General features: G+C 42.3%; 1 protein-coding gene across 1 annotated transcript; it reads left to right on the forward strand.

Moving 5' to 3' along the window:
* Nucleotides 1-1,320: 1,320 nt before the first annotated feature.
* Nucleotides 1,321-15,329, forward strand: CRABP1 (cellular retinoic acid binding protein 1). The gene is made up of 4 exons (XM_002191685.6): nt 1,321-1,554; nt 2,007-2,185; nt 4,850-4,963; nt 15,001-15,329. Exons 1-4 carry the CDS (start codon nt 1,332-1,334, stop codon nt 15,049-15,051), a joined length of 567 nt encoding a protein of 188 aa, XP_002191721.5. The 5' UTR covers nt 1,321-1,331; the 3' UTR covers nt 15,052-15,329.
* Nucleotides 15,330-23,672: the final 8,343 nt, after the last annotated feature.

Consider the following 23,672-nt stretch of genomic DNA (forward strand, 5'->3'; position numbering starts at 1 on the left):
GTATTTGGTTCTGCTCTGTGGTTCTTATTCAGGTGAAGTTCTTCCTGGAATAAAAAATGAGAGCAAATTTCAGCATATATAGAATCCTGTCTAACATACTAAAGTAACTCCCAGAACTATTCATTTTCCAGGAAGTAAACACATTTTATACATAACTCAAGTAACCTACATGTTCATTTTACAGAATCTAACAAGTGAAGAATGATTGCAAATGTACCATGAAGTTGGTTCAGTAAAGCTTTTCCTATAATTAAAATACATCTGGCTCTGTTCTGAGTGGGAAATCACAGGCCTCTGAATGTTTTTACTGTTTCCTTATGTACAACAGCAGCAGAAAAACTCCATATGCCTTAACCTGTCAAATTCTGTTCCACCTTATCATGTGGATTAATCAGCTGCAATAACGAACTTTAATCTAGCATCTTTGACCTGAAACTGAGGGATTCAAAGCAAAGACAATGGAAAAGGTTATGGAAAGTATGAAGAGCTCAGAACAGCAGTCTAATCTTCAGCACACTGGTGCTAATTTAAGTAAGTGTGAAATAGCTTGCTGTGTTTCTCCACAAAAGCTTGTGACTGCCACGGGCACTGTTCTTCCTGATGCCAGTTCTGCACCTACATCTTCCTGCTTCCAACGGTGCCAGAGAGCACTGGGAATGCTTGGTTATGGTGGGGAATGCTTTAGGTGCTGTGTATCTCTTTGTCCTTCACCCTTCTCAAAGGAGACTCAGCTCAGGGCAGTGACAGCTTCCTTACAACAGTTCCCTATCCTGGAAAGTGTTCTGCTCCCTGCCATCCCTTGGAGCCGCTGACTGTCCCAGTGAGCAGTGCTGGGGGTAGGTTGGCAGCTGGGTGGCCCGTGCATGCGGGGGCTTAGGGTGAGGTGTGATGGGCTGCTGTGCCTCGGCCCTGCCATGGTGGGGTCAGCCCAGCGCGAGCCTGGAGAGATTGGTGCCTGGTTGGATAGCTCTCTGCCTTCCTTGCCTGCCTCTGGAGCCTCACTGTCCACCTCATTTGTGGGACAAGTGACAATCAGGCTCACATGATGGATGGATGGATGGATGGATGGATGGATGGATGGATGGATGGATGGATGGATGATTGATGGATGGATGGATGGATGATGGATGGATGGATGGATGGATGGATGGATGGATGGATGATGGATGGATGGATGGATGGATGGATGGATGGATGATGGATGGATGGATGGATGGATGGATGATGGATGGATGGATGGATGGATGGATGGATGGATGGATGGATGGATGGATGGATGGATGGATGGATGGCGGACCATGACTGGGAGGGGCTGGCTGGCTGGCGGTGCGATGCTGGCCCGAGGGAAGGGGTGGGGAGCCGGGTGGGTGTGCCCGGCTCTCTCTGCCGCTGCCGCCGCGGTCCGCCCAACTCACAAGGTGCCTGAGCCGGAGAGAGAGCAGCAGCGCCGCGTCCCCTCCGCCCTCCGCAGCGCCCGCCCCGCCATGCCCAACTTCGCAGGCACTTGGAAGATGAGGAGCAGCGAGAATTTCGACGAGCTGCTCAAGGCGCTGGGTGAGTCGCGGGGGAGCCGGGCAGCGGGCTATGTCCCGCGGGAGGGGACACGGGGCGGCAGCTGCAGCTGCGCTCCATTGTCCGGAGTCTCCCGGGAGAGCTCCGTGCGTCGGCCGCGGGCAGGAGAGGCTCCCGCCGGTGCGGGGCACGGCTCAGAGCCCTGCCCGGGGAGGGGCGGTCGAGGCACGGCACGGTCTCGCCTCGCCTGCGAGCCCGGCGGTCCTGCCCGGGGAGCTGGGCTGCCGCTGGCCCGGCGTTCTGCCGCCGGGATCTGCGAGCCCGCGGTGCCGGCCCCGGGCGCCCGCCGAGAGCTCCGAGCGCCCCAGCTGCGCCCTGCGGCTCCGCGCGGGGCCCGGCTCTCGCCCCGCTCCGCGATCTGCGTGGTGCCTGGCGAGGGCAGCCCAGGGCACGGCTGGCGACTTCAAGCTCCGCTTCCTCCCTGCTTCACCCAGGTGTCAATGCCATGCTCAGGAAAGTGGCGGTGGCAGCCGCCTCCAAACCTCATGTGGAGATCCGCCAGGACGGGGACCAGTTCTACATCAAAACTTCCACCACTGTCCGCACCACTGAGATCAACTTCAAAATCGGGGAAAGCTTTGAGGAGGAGACGGTGGATGGACGAAAGTGCAGGGTAGGAGGAGAGCTGGGGCATGTGCATATGTGTGTGGGGTGTATGTGTTACCAAGTTCTTTTTAGATGGGACAAACACATCTGCTGCTCGTGTACGCAGGCAGTGGCATTGCTGTCCTCCACCCTCTTCTTGAAACGCTCTTGAGGGTTCTTGATGGTCACCACTTCCCTTGTCCCTCTTTCAGGACAAAACTGAAATCTCAAGGCAATAGGACATTATGGATCCCGAAAGCAGAATTCGGGTGTCTGGTTTCCAGCTTGGCAGGGTTTACTTCTTCTCATTTTGCTTCCCTCTCCCCTCAGCTCCAGTGAAAGCTCTCCCCAGCTTCTGTCCCTGACACAAACATGGGAAATGGTGGAGCAAGAGAGACCTCAGGAGTCAGGATTTAGTGCACAAATCTGACATAGCTTTTGTCCTAGATTGAATCAGATGAGTTCTCAAGCAGGACCACAGACTGTTAGTTGGTTGGGGCTGAAATCCTCTTTCACACCCATGCCAAGTGCATATGTCCAGTTTACTGATAGATAGCTCTTTAACACTGAAAGACAGGCTTTCAGCAGGTATTATACCAGCCAGAATTACACCATCTCCTTGAGCAGAAGTGCATTAGAGGGCATTCACTGCAGTATTTTGGGCTTGATTCTGTGTATGAGACCCTTTGTAACCACTTCTGAGGCCGTGGAGGGGAATTTACGTCGGCAGCATCTGATACCAGGTTCTTGCTGGTGTAGATATGTCGGATCTGAGATTTGGGGAACTGGGCTGTGGTCATAGCTGCCTTTTGAAAACCATTATTGAAGGCATGGGTTAGTTATGCTTTCTTCAGACAGTTTACTCTCATAATTATAAAGAAGTATATGTAAGTATATATAAAACTCTTGTAAAAGAAGTACAAATAAAGATTCTCAGAAGGTAGTCTCAAATGAGGATTCAGTATTAAAGGTATCCAGTGTTGGTGAAATAATCTACTTTTCAAAATATGATCTCTCCTAAGTCTTGGGTGAGCTTTTGAGACCATTTTTATCACTAAAAATTCAGAACTTACAGTCTTCAGTGCAATTGCTGTCAACATAAATTTATGAAAAAGGAAGCAGATTCTGGGAGTCAGTGAATATTTAGAACATCCACTTGCTCTCTAGGATGAGTTATCATATATTTAACAGTTTGTCCAGGAAATGTTGCAGGCTTTGTTAATTTATCTTGTTCAACAAAAGTGTCTTCATACATAATGCATATACAATAAATGTGACCTGCTGCCTAGAGAAGGATTTATTGCTGCAGATGGAAAAACAATAATTATGGCTGTAAGCTATGAAAGCTGTAAAGAAATGGATTTGTGAAGAAGTAAATTTTTTCCATGTGTTGTGAAATTATTTATAGTCCACTCTCAGGAGTAAGTTCTGCTGCTGTGTGTATATAACCAAGATGTGGCCACAGAGCAGAAACTGACAGATAATAAAATAATACTCCAGAATGTAGTTTGCAGTATCTGGCAAAACTGCTGACTGGTGATAGATTTTGATATACTTTATGGGGTGGAGGGTTTTGTACTGCCAACTAACTTGATCCATTGTCTGTGCAGAAAAAAAGGGCATCATGTATGGTTGTACTTCAAGGCACAGCTTCTAGAACTGCCATTTGAGATGGCTTGTTGGTTTATAAAATCTATTGTTTTGAAAAATATTCAAAAAGTAAACAGCTAAATTTAAATCAAAGTAAAGGGATTTTTCCCTTGGAAAGTCTGGGAACTGTTAACTTGAATTTAGGCATACATATGCACACACACACATATATATGTAGATGTATATAATCACAGACTAGTAAATGTCTCCCCTGTGTAGTTATAAAGTGATTGCTTGAACATTCATTACAGGGCATCCTTCTGCACAGCTGTTCCATTGCACTGTGGAGTAATAGTTCAGTGCTTGAGTGAAAAGCAACAGAGTCAGGGCTTGCCTGTTTGTGAAAGTTTAACAAAATCCTGTCATTTCAGGTTCTTTTATTTTTCAGTGGTTTCATAGTCGTTATTCAAATGCTTTGAAAAATGCCCAAGGGTATTTCAATCTCCAGATTCACAACCTTAAAAAAGTAATGCGACAAACAATTGAATTCTGACAATGTTTTTTAAATTTAGCTGTGATTTATTCTAGTTTGATAGCTCAATATATTTAATACACAGTTAACTTGGCACAGTGCCGTAGAGCAGGAAAGATTGTAAGTGAAAAATACTGTATCATGTATGACTACGACATGATATATACAGTTGTTTATGCTTTTACTCTTAGGGGACTTTGTAGTGATAAATAACATGTCAGATCACATCATATGTGTACAAAGATGCTTGGGAATGCAGACACTACATTAGCATGTTCCTAAATTACACTATCCAACATCAAGCATTTAATGGAAACTGAGTGTCTTTACACTGAAAAAACACATTTGCAATTACTTTGTTACTAATATATTCCTCTTTCCAAAATGCCCCATCACACCTTAATTTTTATTTCACCACTTTCCACTGATTATTTTTTTCCTTTGCCTTTGACTATCTATGTGTTGCTACTTTAGTGGAGCAATTATTCTCACTACTGCTCATTGCTGTCTCTGTATTATGCTGCTGGAGAACATAATTAATATATTTCCTAATGGTTTTCTCGCCTGCAGAGTTTGGCCACCTGGGAGAATGAAAACAAGATCTACTGCAAACAAACTCTTATTGAGGGAGATGGTCCCAAAACATACTGGACTCGAGAATTAGCTAATGATGAGCTGATTTTGGTAAGAAATTTGAACTCCCTCAATATGTGCACCATATTAACAGGTGTTTTTTGTAGTAGTATGAGCTATTATTTTTCTTTACTTAAATCCATCTGGAAGACTGCCATTTTTATAATCCTCTACCTTACAATTAATACATTGCTTTTTTTCCCTTTTTTTTTTTTTTCTTAAACAGATGTATATATATGCATGTTCTGACTCGCATTCAATTGTTAAAACTTTCACCATACTAGTGCTGGTAGAATAATCACCAGTTGGTCACTTCTGCTCTGTAAATTCACAACATCATCAAATAATTTGCTTGATTTATTGCAGATTTTCTCTGGTGAGATCAAAGCATTTAACCTCATTTCTGGAGAATCTTCTTTTTAGGCATGTGCATAATACTGCTTCTTATCCATGGTCATATGGCATATAGCAGTAAATATATGCATGTTCTGAGTATGCTCTAATCCCTCCTGTTTCTGAAAAATATGTCATTTCCTCCCATATCTCTGCCACCTTGCCCAATTCCCTGATTACCTTCAAGTCAGATTGAGAATTGCCTTCCTGAGTTTCATAGAAATACAGAGATTTGCACATTTGCTGTCAGGCAATATTCCCCCAGTGGTGTGTGAGCTTCCATCTGGCAGCAGTGTGACTCTGGGCATTCTGAGCAGCACCTCTGCAACCACCTGGCCGTGTCCACCCTCAATCATACAGGGTCTGTTTATTCAGATTGTGCTTACTTCTGCCAGAGTTCTCTTTGCTGCATCCTTCCTCAGTAGTCACTCCATATTAATTTGGGTAATGCAGTATCTGCATCTAAGTAAAGACACAGTAGCACAGTTCAGCTCGAGTTCAAGATCATTTTATTGCACATGTTCTAACTAGTGAATTCTGGATAAATAGTTGATTAGGCTGTTACGCCTCATCAGTTTGGACATGGAAGACAGGCTCCTGGAGTGGTGGGTAAGAAAACATCAAAGCAGGGAGGTTTTATTTCTAACTATCAAACTAACTAAACCTATGCACTTTAAAAAACAAACAGCCTTCCCAGTGTTTCTCTAAAGCAGGTAGAGCTCTGTTTTTAAGATTGTATCTGAAACAAAAACAGGACTCAAGCCTAATCAAGCATAAACAAAAATCTTCTAAGGTGTTAATATTATTGCAGACATCTTGGAACTGTTTACCCACATGAGGACATGTGCTGTTAGTGAAATCACACTGGTTTCTAATGAATGAATACTCCAATGCTGCATAATTTCTTTTGATTCAACCACTGGAATTCTTTATATTATCACAAAACTTTAGCAGGCAAAGTACTTTGATCTCTGCTTTGCATCTTTAGATGAAATGCAGTGGACAAAATATTCTCAACTATAACTTTTCCAGCTTTCTAACAATACATTTCTGTAGTGTATTACTTAAGCAACAAGCTGATGAGGCAGCTGTTAAATAAAGTGCACTGCTCCGAGCGAAGCAAGAAAGCCGCTCATAATACAATTGCCTCCTGCTAGCAGCAATGTGAACTTACCCTGCTGGGGAGAAATAATGAACTGTGATAAGAAACCAGAGGGATTAAAAGATTTAAAGCCATCTAACCTTTTTTCTTCTTTAATGCAGTCTGTTGAAATTTGTGAATTAATTATTTTTCCAATTAGGATATAAATTAGAACAACTTGCTTCTTATTAATGTATTTCCTTTTATAGGAACTCAGAATTTTTGATAAGTTGATTTCCTGGTTAATTTCGTTGCCATTAGAATATACATATTTCTTTTAATTGGTGTATGTGTAGATTCAACTTCCAGTCATTCCATCATTGTGTATAAAAGAACCTTGATAATATGCCTAGAATTTGTTATTGCAAATACTTTTCTTAACACCAGATCAAGCCACCTCTTAGAAGAACTTTCTGGTTGTGAAGCTAAACCACTGGAAGATCTTGAGTCTTTCAACGTAAAGAAAGCTTTCATTGAATCATTATTTGAGTGCTTTTTTACCCTGTCCAATTTATCGATTTCCTTCTTAAACTAAGAAAGCCAGAATGGTATGTACTGTTTTGCTAGCAATCTAGCACCTGATGTTATGGTGATTTCCTCTCCCTACTCTTATTTGAAATGATCCTGATTTATATGCAAAGCTTTGGTAACACTTTCATGGTTTCCATTTCCCCAGACCCATCCCCTTCCTGTCTCGGGCAAGCTGGAATTACGTTCATTGGTTGCAATGCATGATTTTATCGTGGCCATTATGAAAATTTAGTATTTGTTTCCAAGTGGTCCAGATCATTCTTTCTGTATTCTTACTATTCAATATGAAATACAGTTTCATTCTCCTACCTCTTTGAGCATAGTGACCTCTTTTGCTTTATTAAGTATTATGACAATAATTCATCCTCAGGACAAGCATTTTCAAGCCCTCATGACATTTGATGGGACTGAATGTTCAGATCTTTTAAAGACGTGGGTTGATTTTCAAGATCTGACAGCCGAAAGCTCAGCAATGAGGTGTTTCTGGGAGTAATGGTGGTGTGAGACCTCTGGTCCTTTGCAGAAGCTGAAATGAGCCTTCTGGAAAAAAAAATAAAAGCCGAAAATTAACCCTTTTGGGAGACAACAAAAGGTTCTACTGTTTGGAGAGAGACAGAAGAGGATAAGCGACATTTTCTTATTTGTGGTCCCTAATTTTAAAGCCCCAGAACATTCCTTCAGAGAACTGGGCTTTAGAAGCCGAACTATTTGAAGAGATTGGCTGAGGTGTGTTCAGCACCTGTAAAAGGTAGGAATAAGAGCCCTTAGTGAGAAGACTCTATTGATCTCTTACCTCTCCACTGTATTTGGGTTTTTCAGCACTCCAGTGAGCAAAGATTCAACATTAGATTATTTTATTTTATGTTTGGCAAATTTCCTTGGATCTGAGTCTGCAAACCCCCACTTATATCTTACTTCAAAATCAAGATCACAATGAGAAGAACAGATCTCTGTATTCTTCTTCTTCTTCTTCTTCTTCTTCTTCTTCTTCTTCTTCTTCTTCTTCTTCTTCTTCTTCTTCTTCTTCTTCTTCTTCTTCTTCTTCTTCTTCTTCTTCTTCTTCTTCTTCTTCTTCTTCTTCCTTTAAAGCCCCTCTTCACTAACCAACCACTTTAAAATGTTTGTGTGTAACAGATTCAACTTAAATAGATTTCTTTCTTCTTCCACCTTCAGAGCTTTCTTAGGGATCTTTAGGACCTGAAATTCATTCTCATTCAGTTTTGCTGTCCATATTGCTTCAAATATTTAACAATTCCCATCTTCGCGCTTCTTAAATCTTCCTGCTTACCTAAGAAGCGTTTTCTGTTCCTTTGCTCTCTCTGATGTGCTTCAGTTAGGCTCTGTTTCTGTTTCTCTATCATAAAAAATTATTTCAAGAAGTCTTGAGACTCCTTATTCACTATTAGATGCGGTTGCAGAAGAAATCAAGAAAAGTCATACCCAGTTTGAAAGAAATTTCAAGAAAGAATGTAAACTGTGTTAGACTGGGGCATGAATTGAAGAAAGGCTTGGGGTAATAGGCAGGGGGTAAGAAATTAGTTTTACTCTGTTAGTATTGGCTCCATAAATGTTGGAGCTTTGCCATATAATTTTGACCTAAAATCCTATATTGCTTAGGGGATTAATTTGATTATGGTATTTTCCCAGTGTAAGGATATATTTTTTATCCAACACAGCATATTAAATAAAATGCCCTTCTTAGCCCATATAATAAAAAAAACCCCAGTGTTTAATTGCCATGACTTCCACAGAGCTAAAATAGAAACCATATTACTCTATAATTATCAATCTTTCTTGCATCCTGGCAGAAGAACTCCTTATGTTCTTCAAAGATATTTCCTTGGAGTAAAATGATGGTCTTGCAAGTAACATCATGCCCTCTGGTACACAGATGTTGAGAAAACACTATTTAGTTAGCAAAGGTTATATTTACCTTCCGTTGCCTTCAGTTCTCCTTAGCTCCTTGCAGCATGGAGATAAAAAATTGCTCTTATTAGTATATAAATAATATTTGGCACATACAATGACAGATGTAGGCCTGAAGTCCTCTTAGAAAAAGAATTCTTTCAGCCAAGGGAGGGAAGGAGGATCAGGTTCTACTTTATAAAAAGATGGTCTGAAAACTAGAACATTGATCTAAAACTAGAACATTGCAGTATCTTTTATCAAAGCTGTTTATTCTAATCTCATCTGATGCAGTTGGGATTTCAGCACTGCATTTTCAGAATTACTGAACAATGTAGATAAAAATTACATGGAATGTGCAAGCAAGGGAGGGTGGAAAGGGTAGTTCTCCACTGAAGTCGATATTTATTTGTCTTGACAGTATCTTTATATTGTATTGTACTTTAGGATTATAATGCATACACAGAGTCAGGATATCTGTATTTACAACTCTACATTCATAAAGTATACTTGGATTAGCATTTGAGCAATCAAGATTGGAATATAACACAAAAAATATATATTTCTTTTATTTGTTTGAAAATTATGACCTGGAATTAAGTGCCTTTTCTTCTTTTCATTATACTCACAATGTTGTTGTTGTTGTTGCTGTGTATTTTTGTCAGGGACATTAATGAGCTATCAATCACTTATGTAAGTCAGGAGAACAAAAGATCTGCTCTTTGCAAAGTTAAAGGATACTGCTTACAAATATGGGCTATTCAAATGAGACACATTTATATTCAAACCTTAGGTGCATTGCTGCTTTGATGGCTGCTCATACCTCTATTGGTTTAAGTTTAATCTGTAACACAGAAATGTTTTAAAGTGGATGATTACTGAGGAAGGGCTTTGTAAACAGCCTCTGACCACATTTTACACAGTTCACCTATCACACAGGGTTTCTCAGAATCAATTGTAGCAAGGGTCAAAGATCAGAACATTGGTGGGGGTTCAAGCATGGTTTCTATTTTATATTCCCTCCTCAGAAAAATCATGCCATAGTTGATTAAAGCAGTGAACTGTGGAGCCTAGATGAGCAAGTGAACATTTTTTAAATTATTTTGCTGACTTCTGAAATTCAACATAGTATGTGAGAAGGATCAATGCAGATTTGGAAAGAGATTTTGCAGTGGAATGCTGAAATGTGTGATGTGCCTTAGCCTTACATCAAACAAGGGCAAACTACCTAAGTGTTTAACTTTTCTATAACTTCTGGAGAGTGATTTTACATAAAATAAGTTATCAAAAGAAAGGTCTAGTCATATCATGCTCAGAATGAGGGGATTGCTGCTGTTCCCTTTAGAGCAGCCTTGACAGAAGTTCAGAAGCCTGTAATAATGCATGTGTGTGTGTGTTGCATGGGCCTAATGCTTTAGTTTACTCTTCAGGATGAGCAGATTTACAAGGGAGCTTAGGGATCTACAGCCCCTGCTCACTACTACAGCCTTGTCTGGAACACATCCCAAACAAAAAAAGAAGCCAAAGCCATTTGCATTTTGGCTGCACCCGATCCTGAATGCAGCTTCTTGTAATATCACTTGTAGCTTTGATGTCCTCTGTGTACTGGCTTTCAATTAAAACTGGCAGATACCACTGTCTCACATCTCTGTCATCCATTTGCTGCATAACTTTGAGGAAACTGCATAATATAGCAGTGCTCAAACGCAAATACTGACATTTAGGCCTCTCGAGAAATCACCTAATTTGGCACGGTGCTGTCGATTGATATCCTGAGGAACATGAGGTTGTGAATTGGGTGATTTGCTATTAATAGCCAGGTTTGAAAGTGGAGGCTGCACATTCAGTGACTATGGCCTTAAAGGATCAACTTCTTTCTTAAAATTTTATGGGAGTTGGGAGGAGAATGGAAACAGGCAACATGCCTTTGTTGTGAAGATTTGTATCTTTATTCTAGATACCATGGAATTGTGCAGGCGGACAAAGCCTTTTCTGAGGATTCATTTAAGTAATACCTTCTTTTCTCCATCAGTTTGCTGATGGATTCTGTCTTTCTTTTGTAAGTTGCCTTTGCATTTTGATTAGTCATGAGCAGATAAAGGGATTTTTGCATACACTGGCAGAAGTAATCTTTCCCAGGTGATTGTTTCAATCACACTCTTCCTCATTGTACTGTGTGCTCCACTTACCAACAAATCCTCCTCAGCAAATATTTATAAAGAATGCCTTCAAAAAGCAGATTTGCTTCTACAGAAATATATTATTGCCCTGTAATTCTCTTTTAATCTCTCATGATGTCAGTGGTCACCAGATTTTGAGTAAACTGAGAGAGGTCAATTTATTGGATTATCCCCCTGTGCAGGGCTTTGTTTGCAGTGTGCTTTTGGACTCTTAGCTACAGATTATGACAAGCTAAGTGAAGAAAACAATTCTGTAATTTGCAGTCATGGCAAATTTAAAATCCTGTTTTAGATTTAGATAGAAGCCTTGCCTTGTAGCATTTTATGACATGTGGGACCTTTCCAAGCCAATGAGAAGGTGGTGTTTGAAAATCCTGCATCTTCTTGTTACATGTGAATTACAATTTGGTAGCATTGCACTTTTTTTCAGTTGCTCTGATGAAACTTCACCACTAAATAGCCAGGATTGCTCATTCTTTTTTCACTTGGAATTTCTACTGCTTTGAATAATGGAAATCTTTAAATTCTGCTTCTTAGAACAGGAATTATCACTTCTTTTGAGTCTAGAATTGAAACCATAGACATGAACCTGCTTTATCCTACCACTGACTACAAGGATTTAAATGTGAAGAATAGAGGAATAACACCCTTTGGGTTTGGATCCTCCCCTGACCTTGGCCCAGCTGTACATTAGACATTTCTGAGAGTTACCACAAGAAAAAGAATGCAGCAAGCTTGAACATATCCCTCTTTGCTTTCTTTAGTAACACTGAGTGGACTTTTATGAACAAATGATAGTAAGTCACAATAAGATAGGAAAATACCTTTTGTGTAAGTCCACTTTTCAATGTGGACTTACACAAAAGGTATTTTCCTATCTTATTACCGTGATAATAAAGCCCTTTATGTGCTTCAATTACATTGTTAATCATCTGGATGTGTATAAGGTATGAAATCTAAGTGCTAAAAAATGCAGTTTATTCCTGAAACAGGTCAGAGGCCACATAACCTAAGCTGGGTCTGCAAGGAAAGGATTTCTTACTTGTTTGAGAAGTGCACAGTGGTTACATGGTACTCCAGAATAATTGTAATTGTGCTTTGCATGATTTCTATCTCTTTGCAATCCAAAGTTAAAGACATTATCGTGTTAAATTATAGTGGTTTTCCAGACTGTGAGAATGATGTGTTGTGGAGTCCATGTGTATAGCAACTGATTTTTTTTTAATTTGGGTTCCCTGAATATGTCCATATTTTCTGCACTTGATTTTTGTCCAGAGTAATGTCAATGTAATCCTTTGCCTGAAATTTTTGCAAGTCTAGCTGGAGCTGGATGCTTGAAGTACAAATTGAGGATCCTGTGTCACAAACATGCTGAGCTGTGCCTCTCTGAGTGCACAGCAGTCTGTGCTGCTGCTACTCACCCATACTACTGAGCTTTCCTGGAAAGCCGTATGTCTTTTTTCTTCCTCCACAAATTTTAGTCTTTATTTCCACACTCCCTCCTGTGAATCTTCCAAGGAAGCTGCCAGTCAGACTGCACTGATGTTTTAGGAGCAAGCTCTGCCTAGGAGCACACTGGGCACTGCAAATTTCAGAGGCTCAGATCTACAGTGACTCCCCTGCAGTGTGCATCACATCTATTTCCATCTACTCTTCCCTGCAGTGTTCCGTCTCAAAAGAACTGCTGATCTGTTCTGAGAATAACTGCTGTTGCTTAGCTTTAGGGGAAGGGGTTTCTCTCTTAACGTGCCTTAAAGAGCAGACTGACATTTGCCCGGGAGGTTCCATGAGTTTTGGCAGCAGCTGCTGCAGCCTTTCTCATTGGAGGTGCCTGCTGGAGGTCCCAGCCCCGGTGCGGCTGCACAGCTCTGGCTGTGGGGTGCGGCTGTGGGGCTCCGGCTGTGCAGCTCCGGCTGTGGGGCTGCGGCTGCACAGCTCCGGCTGTGGGGCTGCGGCTGTGCAGCTCCGGCTGTGCAGCTCCGGCTGTGCAGCTCCGGCTGTGGGGCTGCGGCTGTGCAGCTCCGGCTGTGGGGCTCCGGCTGCACAGCTCCGGCTGTGCAGCTCCGGCTGTGCAGCTCCGGCTGTGGGGCTGCGGCTGCACAGCTCCGGCTGTGCAGCTCCGGCTGTGGGGCTGCGGCTGCACAGCTCCGGCTGTGGGGCTGCGGCTGCACAGCTCCGGCTGTGGGGCTCCGGCTGTGCAGCTCCGGCTGTGGGGCTGAGGCTGCACAGCTCCGGCTGTGGGGCTGCGGCTGCACAGCTCCGGCTGTGGGGCTCCGGCTGTGGGGTGCGGCTGTGGGGCTGCGGCTGTGCAGCTCCGGCTGTGGGGCTCCGGCTGTGGGGCTGCGGCTGCACAGCTCCGGCTGTGGGGCTGCGGCTGTGGGGCTGCGGCTGTGCAGCTCCGGCTGTGCAGCTCCGGCTGTGGGGCTGCGGCTGTGCAGCTCCGGCTGTGGGGCTCCGGCTGTGGGGCGGCTGTGCGGCTCTGGGAGCACGCTCCACAGGCGTTGTGGTACTACTGATTGTGACTTGTGCTGAAGCAGCAGCAGGGGACCCAAACCTCCCTGTGCTCAGCAGTGCCTGAATGTGAAAGACAATCACTCTTGTAGGGATCTTACAGTCTCCGTGGAAAACCTTGAGCCCTGGATGGTCTTGACTTTTACTTCCTCCCTCTGGCAAAACTCCTGCTGAAGTAATTTTGCCTTTGTGGGTAATTTGGAAATGTTGAAGGAAGCCCCACTAAGGATATTTGCAGCTGGTGCTGTGAACACTACAGAACTATCTACATCCGTTAATTTTCAGATGTATTAATGTATAATCTAAAAATATATATTAAGCACTGATATGATATTGGTATGCATAAAAACAAAGCCTGTATCTCCAAAATACTAACTGACTTCTGTCTCCAACAAAGTGAACAAAATAGAAGCCAGAGTCAGTTTTAAAGCCAAGTCTTTTCAAAACATTGGTCAAAACAGGTGTAAAAAGCACTAAAACAAATAGCCCAGCTGAATTTTCATAATGCACTGAGCTAGTTCTTAATGCATGCTTTTCAGTGAGACCTTGGTAGTGACGACAGCCAGACATCCCACCTCAGGCCTTGTTGGTGCTGAGCTCAAAACCTTCTGTTGATATAGCTGAATGTGAAGATTTTTTCAGTCTGTATTTCCTCACTTTTGCCCCTATTGTTTCCTTCACGCTTAATTGCTCAAATTTTAGCCTGCCAGACCTGAAATTACATACAAACACTTTGGGATTCAGGTGGCTTTCTCAGACAGCCCCCCAATCACTGTCCTGCCTACATGTTCTGATAATCTGTAGGGCATTCCAGACCCTTCTCATGGTTAACAAACTCACTGGCAAGGGCACAGTCTCCTGCAGGAAGGCTGTCAGTGACGCTGCCCACACTCCAGCCTGGAAGAGAAGCTTTGGTATCCCAGGAGGGGCTGTCAGCCGCTTGCAGCAGCATTATGTTCACATTATGCACATTCTCTTGATCTTCATCTTTCCTCCACTGACTTCATTTGCCTGCTTGGATTTATATCTGCAAATATCAAAGAATACCTTTGGAACATGCCATCTGAATTCCACCCTCAGCATTTCTAGTTCAAGGTGCTGCAACTGTTTCTAAATATAACAACAGTACATTCCAAATTTACTTTATTTTCTCATGTTTATTTATCAATTCATGTCAAGAAACTACAGAAAAAGAGTATTTATGCCTCATTTATCATTCTGACAAAATCCATCCTGCCTTGCAAAACAGGTCATTTACATTGCATTCCTCTTTCAAAATGATTTCTTTCTTTACTCTCATCTGTCAAAAGACATAAGAAAAAGTATTTCTGCTATAGAACTAGTTATTTTAGTAAAAATAACACTTTGAAATGGTGTTAAATGTTTGCTGGTTTATCTCTTTTGATTGATTTTTATTTCTTTTCCAGACCTTTGGTGCTGATGATGTTGTGTGCACAAGAATTTATGTAAGAGAATAAAACCATCAATTTACTTGTCATCTGGGATGAAGTGGAGAACTGTGAAAACCCCCAGTATAATGAGTATCTATGTGTGCTGTTACTAATGCGGTGTTGTATGTGACCGTGTGTGTTATATCTGAACCCAGATCCTTTGTTAAGTGTATTTTGCTTTCAGTTTTCATTTCAGACACTATTCTTTCCCACTTTTATGCCATCAATTTTCATGTCTGCTTTGTATTTTGTAGTTGTCACTTGCTTTGGTTTCCTCAGTTATTAAACTTATTGGGCATAACTCACAGCTGTTTGGGGGTGTTTTTAATTGAAAACCCAGCAGTGCTTTGGTTAGGACTGAAACACTTTTTACCCTCTGCTGAAGTCAGTGTGGAGTTTCCCTGCTGTTGGCAGGGAACACCTACAAGGGCAACACGAAGGGATGGAGAGCAAGTGGACGGCAAGGTTTCACAGAACTGCAGGCTGCTCCCTTGAACCCAGAGCTCTGCTTCTTTCTGTCTTTCTGTCCTCTCTCCTTCTTCCTCCTCTCTGTCTCTTGTCCTCTCTTCCTCCCTGTTGAGGAATAATTTGTGTATGCTGTGATTGCTGAGACTGTGCTAAAGCTGAGCCAGACAAGACAAGGTGAGATCTTTCCCCTTTCCTGCTACAGGACAAATAACGTCATGATCATCACTAATGCTTATCATCATCACACCCAAGCACCTCAGGCCTGATCAGAGAGCCAGAAGAATCTGACAGATTTTACTTGTTTGGGCCATAAAAAAAAATAAAGCTGAGGAATGCTGCTTTCTCACCTGTGACAAAGAGAATTTCCAAAGGCTTCACTCCCCCTCCATTATGTTGTTATGATGCCATGTTACAACTCTCACTTCTGGTGATTCAAGCTTTAATTCTTTGAGCAACTAGGTTTTTCACAAACCAGGGCCATAGCTCAATAATTAAAAAACCACCAAATTTAATGTATTTGTTCTGGCTCAGAGTTCTGGCTGTAGCACTATCAAGTATTAGATTCAAGCTGAGCAGCCAGAATAGATATGAACTAGATAGTCTTCAGTTCTTCAGCCTTGGAAATGTCTGGAGATTGAGACTAGGAGCATTACTTATTTAATTGCAATATCCAATCTTATCTGACCAACTTTTATCTTTGCAAGAGTAATTTTTCTGCTCCATGTCACACAGTAATATAAGATTTTAAAGAGGCTCAATGTTAGCAGAATATATGTCCTGTTCACTGGATTCTGCTCACTACTCACAATAGGAAAATGGGACCAAAACTTACTCATCTTGGGACATTAATGAAAAATTACTCTGTCTCTTCATCCCTCACATAGCTACGCAGAGAAATACCCCTTGATAGGATTGCTGAATGGCCATGGAGAAATCAGCCAGCTGTTCTGTTCATTACAGTGTGTCCTACAGAACCACAAGAGGAAAGAAACATACAGTATTTTCTGTCTTCTCTGCTCTGACAGGTCATGCTTGCTTTCTCTGCCATCAGCACTCAAGATACCGTACTGCAGCTGAAAGGAGCAATCCAAATGGGGGGTTCTTTTCTTCCACACTCTAACCTTAAGCCAGATCCTGTTTCTGAGACCTTGGTTCTATTGGTATCAGTGAAATACAGTGTACGCTGGCCAACACTGAGGCAGGGGCTGAAATTAGTTCACTGAGGTTTGGATGCAGCTGAAGCTACCCCCCTGTAAGAATAAAACCAAGAGAGAGGATGGCAGGGATCTATCTTTATTTTCTATCTTCTTTTAAGATTCAAATTAAAATAGTTGGGTGTTTTGTTATAAACAAGTTCCACTTCAGGAGAATCTGGATCTGCTTCTGCAATCAGCTGTGCCAAAGGAACTCCACAAAAAAGTGCCAGGCTTTGAGCTCGGTCAAAGCTGCTCAGGGATGCAGACAAAACTGTCTTGCCACATCAAGGCTGAGCAGTCAGTAACACTGTGTTGCAGGACATGTTGGCACAAGTCATATCCCAGAGCACCAGGGGCCCACCAACACCACAAAGGTTTTGCCTCCACCCCCAAGAAGTTGTGTGGTGGATGTAGGTGCTGGTACAAGCTGAAGAGGCAAGTAGTAGAGACAAAGCCAGTGAGTAGAAGGGCTGCTTTGCCATTACAAGAAAACATGCCACTCTTAGCAATTGCCTTTTCTACCTGTGTCTAAAACAGCCCTGATGCACAGTTTGTGAGGGTTCAGCAAGGTATTGGCATGGGCCTCAAACTGTCTAAAGCCAGTGAGTGCGTTTAATGAAAGCAGCGATTTCTCTGTTTCATTTCTAGGAAGGCTCAAGCTAAGCTGTTGTGCTGCTCGAGGAAATGTCCTTCAGAAAAATTTCCCATCAACTGGAAAATACCAAGTCAGGTTTCCATCCAGTTGGCAACTACTATCCAAGTAGTAAAGCATGAGCTATGTAACAAGCTTGTAGGAGTTTTGATTAAAAACAGGCTTTGGAGGCGTGAGCAACCCTGAATAACTGGGAACTTTCTTCTTACAGGCTTGAAGCTGTTCTCCTAAGCTTCATTTGCAGTCTGGCATGATAGAAGTTCCTTTCTTTAATAATTTCAGTGTGGAAGCTTTACCACTCGATTGAATTCTGTGAAGTTATAATAAACTTACTGGTGCATGGGTAAATTCCTATGAACAGAGACTAGAACTGGTCCAGGGTCTTAGTTTTATGGCTCATTGTTGAAAGCACAAAGGCCAAATTGCATTTTGTGAGTCCTCTTGGATTTTAAAGTCTTCAAATCTAGGCAGTCAAGGATTTGGAGTGAATTTACTAGCTAAAACCCTTGCAGTTGTCTTTTGCCTTTTTTTTTTTTTTAATTGCTGAGATTAAGCTCCTTTGGGAACATGGATGTTGAATAATGCCATGGCAGCCAAAAGAGACAGTTTTATCCAATTTTTGTGTAAAAAGTAATGAATTCACATGCACACACATACCCCTAGATGAGGTGATGGAAGCAGAGTAGAGTTACTGTACTGTGTTGCATTCACAAAAATTAAGTCTCATGATGTCTGAGTGTTAAATGGTTGCTTAGCAGAATAGGGTCCTGTAAGCTTCAGGCAGCTGCTCTCTGCACCCAGGAGCGAGGGACTTTTATAGGCAAAGGTGCTTATAAAACCAAAGGACGATGGAGCACCTAAGGGTTGCATAAGGGGTTTGCTGATGATTTGATAGCATGTGGATGTCTGAAAAGGGCCCCAGGGGTTTCACAGATACTGTCTTCCAGATTCAAGTCGAAGAGACACTGTGGCTCTAGGTAGTCAGCCAGGGACGGAGCCTGGCTCACAGTTACATGGGCAAGCAGAAACTTCTTCCCCTCATGGCTTCTGTGTTCTAAGCAAGACTTTTGCCACTTGGGCTGGAAACCCTCTGTGGTTCTAAGCACTGACTGGTGACAAGCATGGCCCACCTCAGTCTGGATGGCTGCTGATTGACCACTGGATGCATAAGCACCACCCCACATCTGCTATGGGGCATCCCTGTGCCCTACAAGCCAAACTCCTGAGCTCTGAGGGACGATGCTGATGGCCAAAGGACTTTCTGAGAGTAGAAAAGAATGCATGAGGGAACTTTCCTTGTGAGTGTATTACACACTACTGTTTATGTTTGAGAGCATTTCTCCACACAAAGGCAGCAGAATACAGCCAACTAAGAAGGTGAGAAGTCTTCCACCTTGAAGTTTAAAGGCTTTGTCTTGCCATTGTCTGAACAGTCCTTGAATGGATACAAGTGAGTATTCAGTATTATGCCTAAACATAACTTTCTACAGCTGTTTTAGATATTCTCTGTATCCAAGACATCTGCACCAAGCAGGATCTTCAGGGAAGCTGCACCTTTTTTTGGAAGGAGAGCAGCAGACAAGAGACACAGCCTGAGGGCATCACAACTGGGTTGGCTGTGACTGGGCAAGTGACTGCCAGCCTCTGTGCCTGCAGGCCTGGGACAGAGCACTGCACATGCCATGACGATAAGCAACTGCTACAGGGAGACGAAGAAAGGGTATCTGCAGCAACATGGCACATGGGTAACATTTCACAACAAGACTTGCCCACATGAGTGGAACACCAGGATCCAGTGGCCACATTCTCTACCCTAAGGCAAGAAGAGTTCATTTTAGGATTTTCCTTTGATTTTCTATACTTTATTCTTCAGCTGCTTTCATAAAACAGTTATTGTTTTTCTTCAAGAAAAATAAACATCCTAATCAGTAAACAGATCAGACAGTGAAGTTGGAATCAAAATAATCCACAGTGAGAAACTCAAAATATGAAAAAAATTCTCAGCAGAAATGTGACACTGCATTGAATAGTGCAGTTCACAGATATCTGTCTCACCAGGTCTTTTTGTGTGGATGAGAGCTGTCCCACCGCGTGCTGTATGCTCTGAGACCTAGAGCTGCTTTAGCTCAAGTGATCACTTCTTGCACACTGAGTGCAAAGAGAACATTTCTGCTAACAGGAAGCCCCAAATCCCACATGGCTGCAGAATCCAGAGTCTTTGAATTTTTTTGAAATACATGCTTTCTGAGCACTGCCATGTCAGAAGTGGGACAACCTGAAGTGCTGAAGTTTTCATGTCTAAGTAGCTACTGGTGCTAGGAGATAAAGGTGCAATTGGAGTTGTAGTGTTGTTACTGAATTGCAGCTAGGAATAGCTGTGGTGGGTCAGTGTCAAGGTCTTCTCTCTCTTCCAGAATTCATTGCCTAAGACTCTTCTCTGAGACTTCTGGGAGCCTGCATATCAAAGTTACTCAGAAAGATCTTTTGAGCACTAATATATAGTCCATGTCAGTCCTGAGATCCTGCTGCTTTTAAGATGCTGATGATTGGTGAAGCTATTGCTTTCCATTTCTCTTACTGTAGCTGGGAGATTTTAAAAATGTTCCATATGTGGAAATGTGTGTAGAACTGACGCTATGCCATAATGATGCCTAGTGAGTCTGGAACATCTAAATAATGATATTAATTTGCATGATCCTCCGTAGAGTGTGCCAGGACATCAGCAATGACTGCAGTGAGAAAGCCAGAAAGCCTGTCTCTGAAGTAATCACCTAATAACTCTTTTTGCAGGAGTTTTTAACACTGAGTTTAGGCATGTGGCAAGGCTAGAGACTGTGAACATATTGCAGTTATTACAGAGCTTGAAGTCCAAGTTCCTTTTAAGACACGTCACTAGTAATGTGTTTTAATCAGAAGTATTTTAGTGAAGTAAATTGGAAGCATCTGGACCTAACTGGTATCCTGTTCTTTCAAGTGTGATTTACTCCCTAATTCCTTTAATGAACTGGATTCAACACTATCTGATGAACAGGAAGAATAAACAGTAAGGATCTGTAACACTTTCCATTACAGATTATACATTTCCAGTCAATCTTATACAGAAATCTTTCCTGTTGTTGAATTTGTTGCAGCAACAAAAGAAATCTTCAATACAGGTCACAGTGCAGCTATGAGAATGGTCACAATGCTGTAAAAGGATCATTTTCAGGGGTAGAGCTTTCTTCCTTGTTATTGTTTAAGTAACAGGAGAATTAGTTAATCCACTGATTTATTGCCAATGTTTCATCCTCCTGGAAAAACACCTAAGAATATACTCCAGGGCTTGGGATGGGGAACACCTTGCAACATTTCTCCTGACCTCACAGGGTGCCAAGTGGTATGGGCACAAAACTGTGTTTTCAAGAAAGGGAAGGAGGAGGCAAGAGAGGTGTAGCGTGTGTTTGTCTGTGTGTGAAATAGTCATCATGCCACAGGACCTGATTTTCACACAGCTCTAGTGGCCCTAGCTAATGATGAGCACAGTTCTTGCTTGCTTTTCTTTCAGTTTATTGGAAAGTGACCCATTTTGTTCAGCAGTTATTCACTTCTCTGTGACTGAAAGATAGAGAGATGGCATGACTGAAAGACCTCCCCCCAGTCTTGGGAAACCAGGCTGAAATACAATGAGACATGCACGGGTGACAGAGTTGAGACAGAAGGAACACTGGACACTCCTGCAGGTAGGGTGAATGGTTCTATGAAATGAACCATTCCATTATTTTCCCAAAGATTTTTGATTTTCCCATGGGGGTTGATGCTGTGGCACACAAGATTTTTCATGTGAACGCAAATAGCTCTTTCCCCTCTCACCACAGACCCCTCTCATCACTGACATACTAAGACACTGACACACTTAGTGTCTTAGTATGTCAGTGGGGAACACTCTGCATTGTATATCAAAGTCTAATAAATCTCAAATATAATACTTGGGAACCACAGAAGGATCTCAGCATAAAGCCCTGAGTCTGTTCCAAGGTAGGGAGAAGGAGGAGAAGAGAAAGGGAATTTATAACTTTTTCTATAACTTTTTTTCTTCTTGATTTTGGCTGAGAAACAAAATTTAAGGAAGGGTTTGGATACTTTGCCATAATTAAAAGCCTGGGAAGAGCTTCTTTGTAGGCTTTTGAACTTACAAGCATTTGAACAAATTGCTGTATAACTCCCTAAACTGTTGGACATTGGCTCTTGTTAGGGCAAATTATGGTTGCAACTGCTTCTGACCCGGATATTTTTTGAAAGAGCAAGTTGCTTTCTACTAAGTTTAAACAATTGCATGTGCTAAATGCTTGTAATAAGTGCAGTGGCCTGTTAAATGAAGCCTGAATTTATTCAGGATATGTTAATTTTATGAATACTTATGAATAAGTAATTATAATTTTGCCTGAAGCCTGTCATTTAGATGCTGCAATAATTAGGGTGCCCATTAGCCAGATTTCATCATCTAATAACACAAAGTAAATACAGAGAGAAATTGAGGAGAAAAAGTTGGTATCTTAAATAAGAAGATATTGGGACAAGAATTTAAAATACATTTCTCTATAAGCAAGACTGGAGTTAACTGTTAAGTTTCTGGAGCTGATTCAAGAGAGCCACAATGCCAGCGTTCCTCTGGCAGGAGCAGCCATCACAGCTGGGTGGCTGGAGGCAGAGGCAGCCCGTGGGGATGGCAGGGGGCCACCACTCTTTGTCCTGGGCACAGCACAAGCCTCTAATGGCAGCGCCGTAACGCCCAGCTGGTGAAGAGAACAGTTCACATAGCTGGTTGTAAACATGAGATTAGTCTCAAGGAAAAGATGAGAACCTACAAACATTATGGAGCTCACCAGCTGGGAATAGTGTGAATCTCCCTCTCACTTAACCAGTCCTCTGGTTATACTGCACTCTGGGCAGCAATTTTAAACTTATTCCTGTGAAGTTGCATTGTTGCTTTGCAAGAATTTTATTACTATAGTTACCCACATATATGTAAAGGTACTTTTTTAAATGAAGTTTTCTCTCTGTAGTTGGACAAATGTTCCTAGTGGAGTCCACTGAGTTTCTGCACTGTCCAGAGTTTAACAGAAGATGGAAGGAGCTAGCTGGCTTTGGAGGGCTATCCATGGCAACAAAATGTAAGAAGAGCTAATGGAGCCACCGGGATGCAATACACAGAACCAGTGCTATTCAGCAGCCCAAAACTTGCTTTTGGTCAAAGAAGCAGCTCTTGCTCCTCCTCTGCCTTTGCCTGAACAGAGTCAAGATATGCGTTTCTGGCTGAATTGAGGAATAAGGCTCAGGAATGGAGGAAATGACAGGAATGGTCAGGAACGAACAGAAGGTGTTTGTCTGGAATACACTTTTATCCCTTCAAAATAGATGCAAGGGTGTCCTTACATTTAAGGATGTCTTACACAGCTTTTTCACTCCACCTAGCTGAGGTTTCAGTCCTGCAAGTTGTGTTCAGTGCTACTCAACTGACAGGAAGACAGTTCCTTGCTCAAAGCTGCTTAGAATGTGCTGCCCAAGCACACATACACTTCAGCACTAGGAGATCTTGGTGCAAGGCTGCTCAGGGAAACTATGGGTGTAGGCACAAAGGATTTCTTTCAAAGTTTGTTTGGAGAGTATCAACTGCATTTCTAACTCTAAAAATAGCAACAGTGCTTTTCTTATATATGACCTTCAGGGCATCGTTTTTCTTATATTGGTATGATTACTGTCTTCTCATGTGTAGTGTTGCAAGAATAGCCAGAAGGCATTCAGCCTGCATGAGCCTTCACCAGAGATGTTTTCTCCACAACACATGGCAAAGTCCTCTATTGTTTTTGGGAATCTTTGTAGCTTGAATGCATTATTCTGATGTTTTGTCATCCATGTGCATGATAAACTGGGCATTCTTGACTATTGTTTTATGAAACTGTGGCTAAGAAAATGAAATGGCCTTTTATTTTATTTAGGCAGCAAAGTGATTTATGAAAAGACACGTCCACTTCCCTGATGGGAAGTCCATGCCTGCTTTAAGCCCCCAGGCAGACTGGGCTGAGACCATGCCTTTGCTATAGTTGTTACCATTGGTATTACTGGAGTGCACAGGAGGACAGAGCCCCTCTACTGCCCCCAACTCTACTGTGCCATATGCTGAACAAAGATGGTTTGAGGCCCTCCCAAGCTTCAGCCTTTGTAAACGCTCCCGGACAATAGCCCTGAGGACAGAAAGACACACTCTTCTTCCCCATGGGGTTCACATGATCCACACAGAGGTTGTCATCTCTTAAATGTCAGTGGTGAGCTGGAGAGAAAGGAGGGGAATTTAA

This window comes from Taeniopygia guttata, chromosome 10, assembly GCF_048771995.1.
Source record: "Taeniopygia guttata chromosome 10, bTaeGut7.mat, whole genome shotgun sequence".
Classification (NCBI taxonomy): Eukaryota; Metazoa; Chordata; class Aves; order Passeriformes; family Estrildidae; genus Taeniopygia; species Taeniopygia guttata.

Bases quoted from the DNA above. Each gene is read 5' to 3' on its own strand.
- CRABP1 (XM_002191685.6), top strand. From the start codon at position 1,332: ATGCTGGCCCGAGGGAAGGGGTGGGGAGCCGGGTGGGTGTGCCCGGCT. The intron at 1,555-2,006 runs GTGAGTCGCGGG...TGCTTCACCCAG, and splicing joins CGAGCTGCTCAAGGCGCTGG to GTGTCAATGCCATGCTCAGG. The intron at 2,186-4,849 runs GTAGGAGGAGAG...TCTCGCCTGCAG, and splicing joins TGGATGGACGAAAGTGCAGG to AGTTTGGCCACCTGGGAGAA.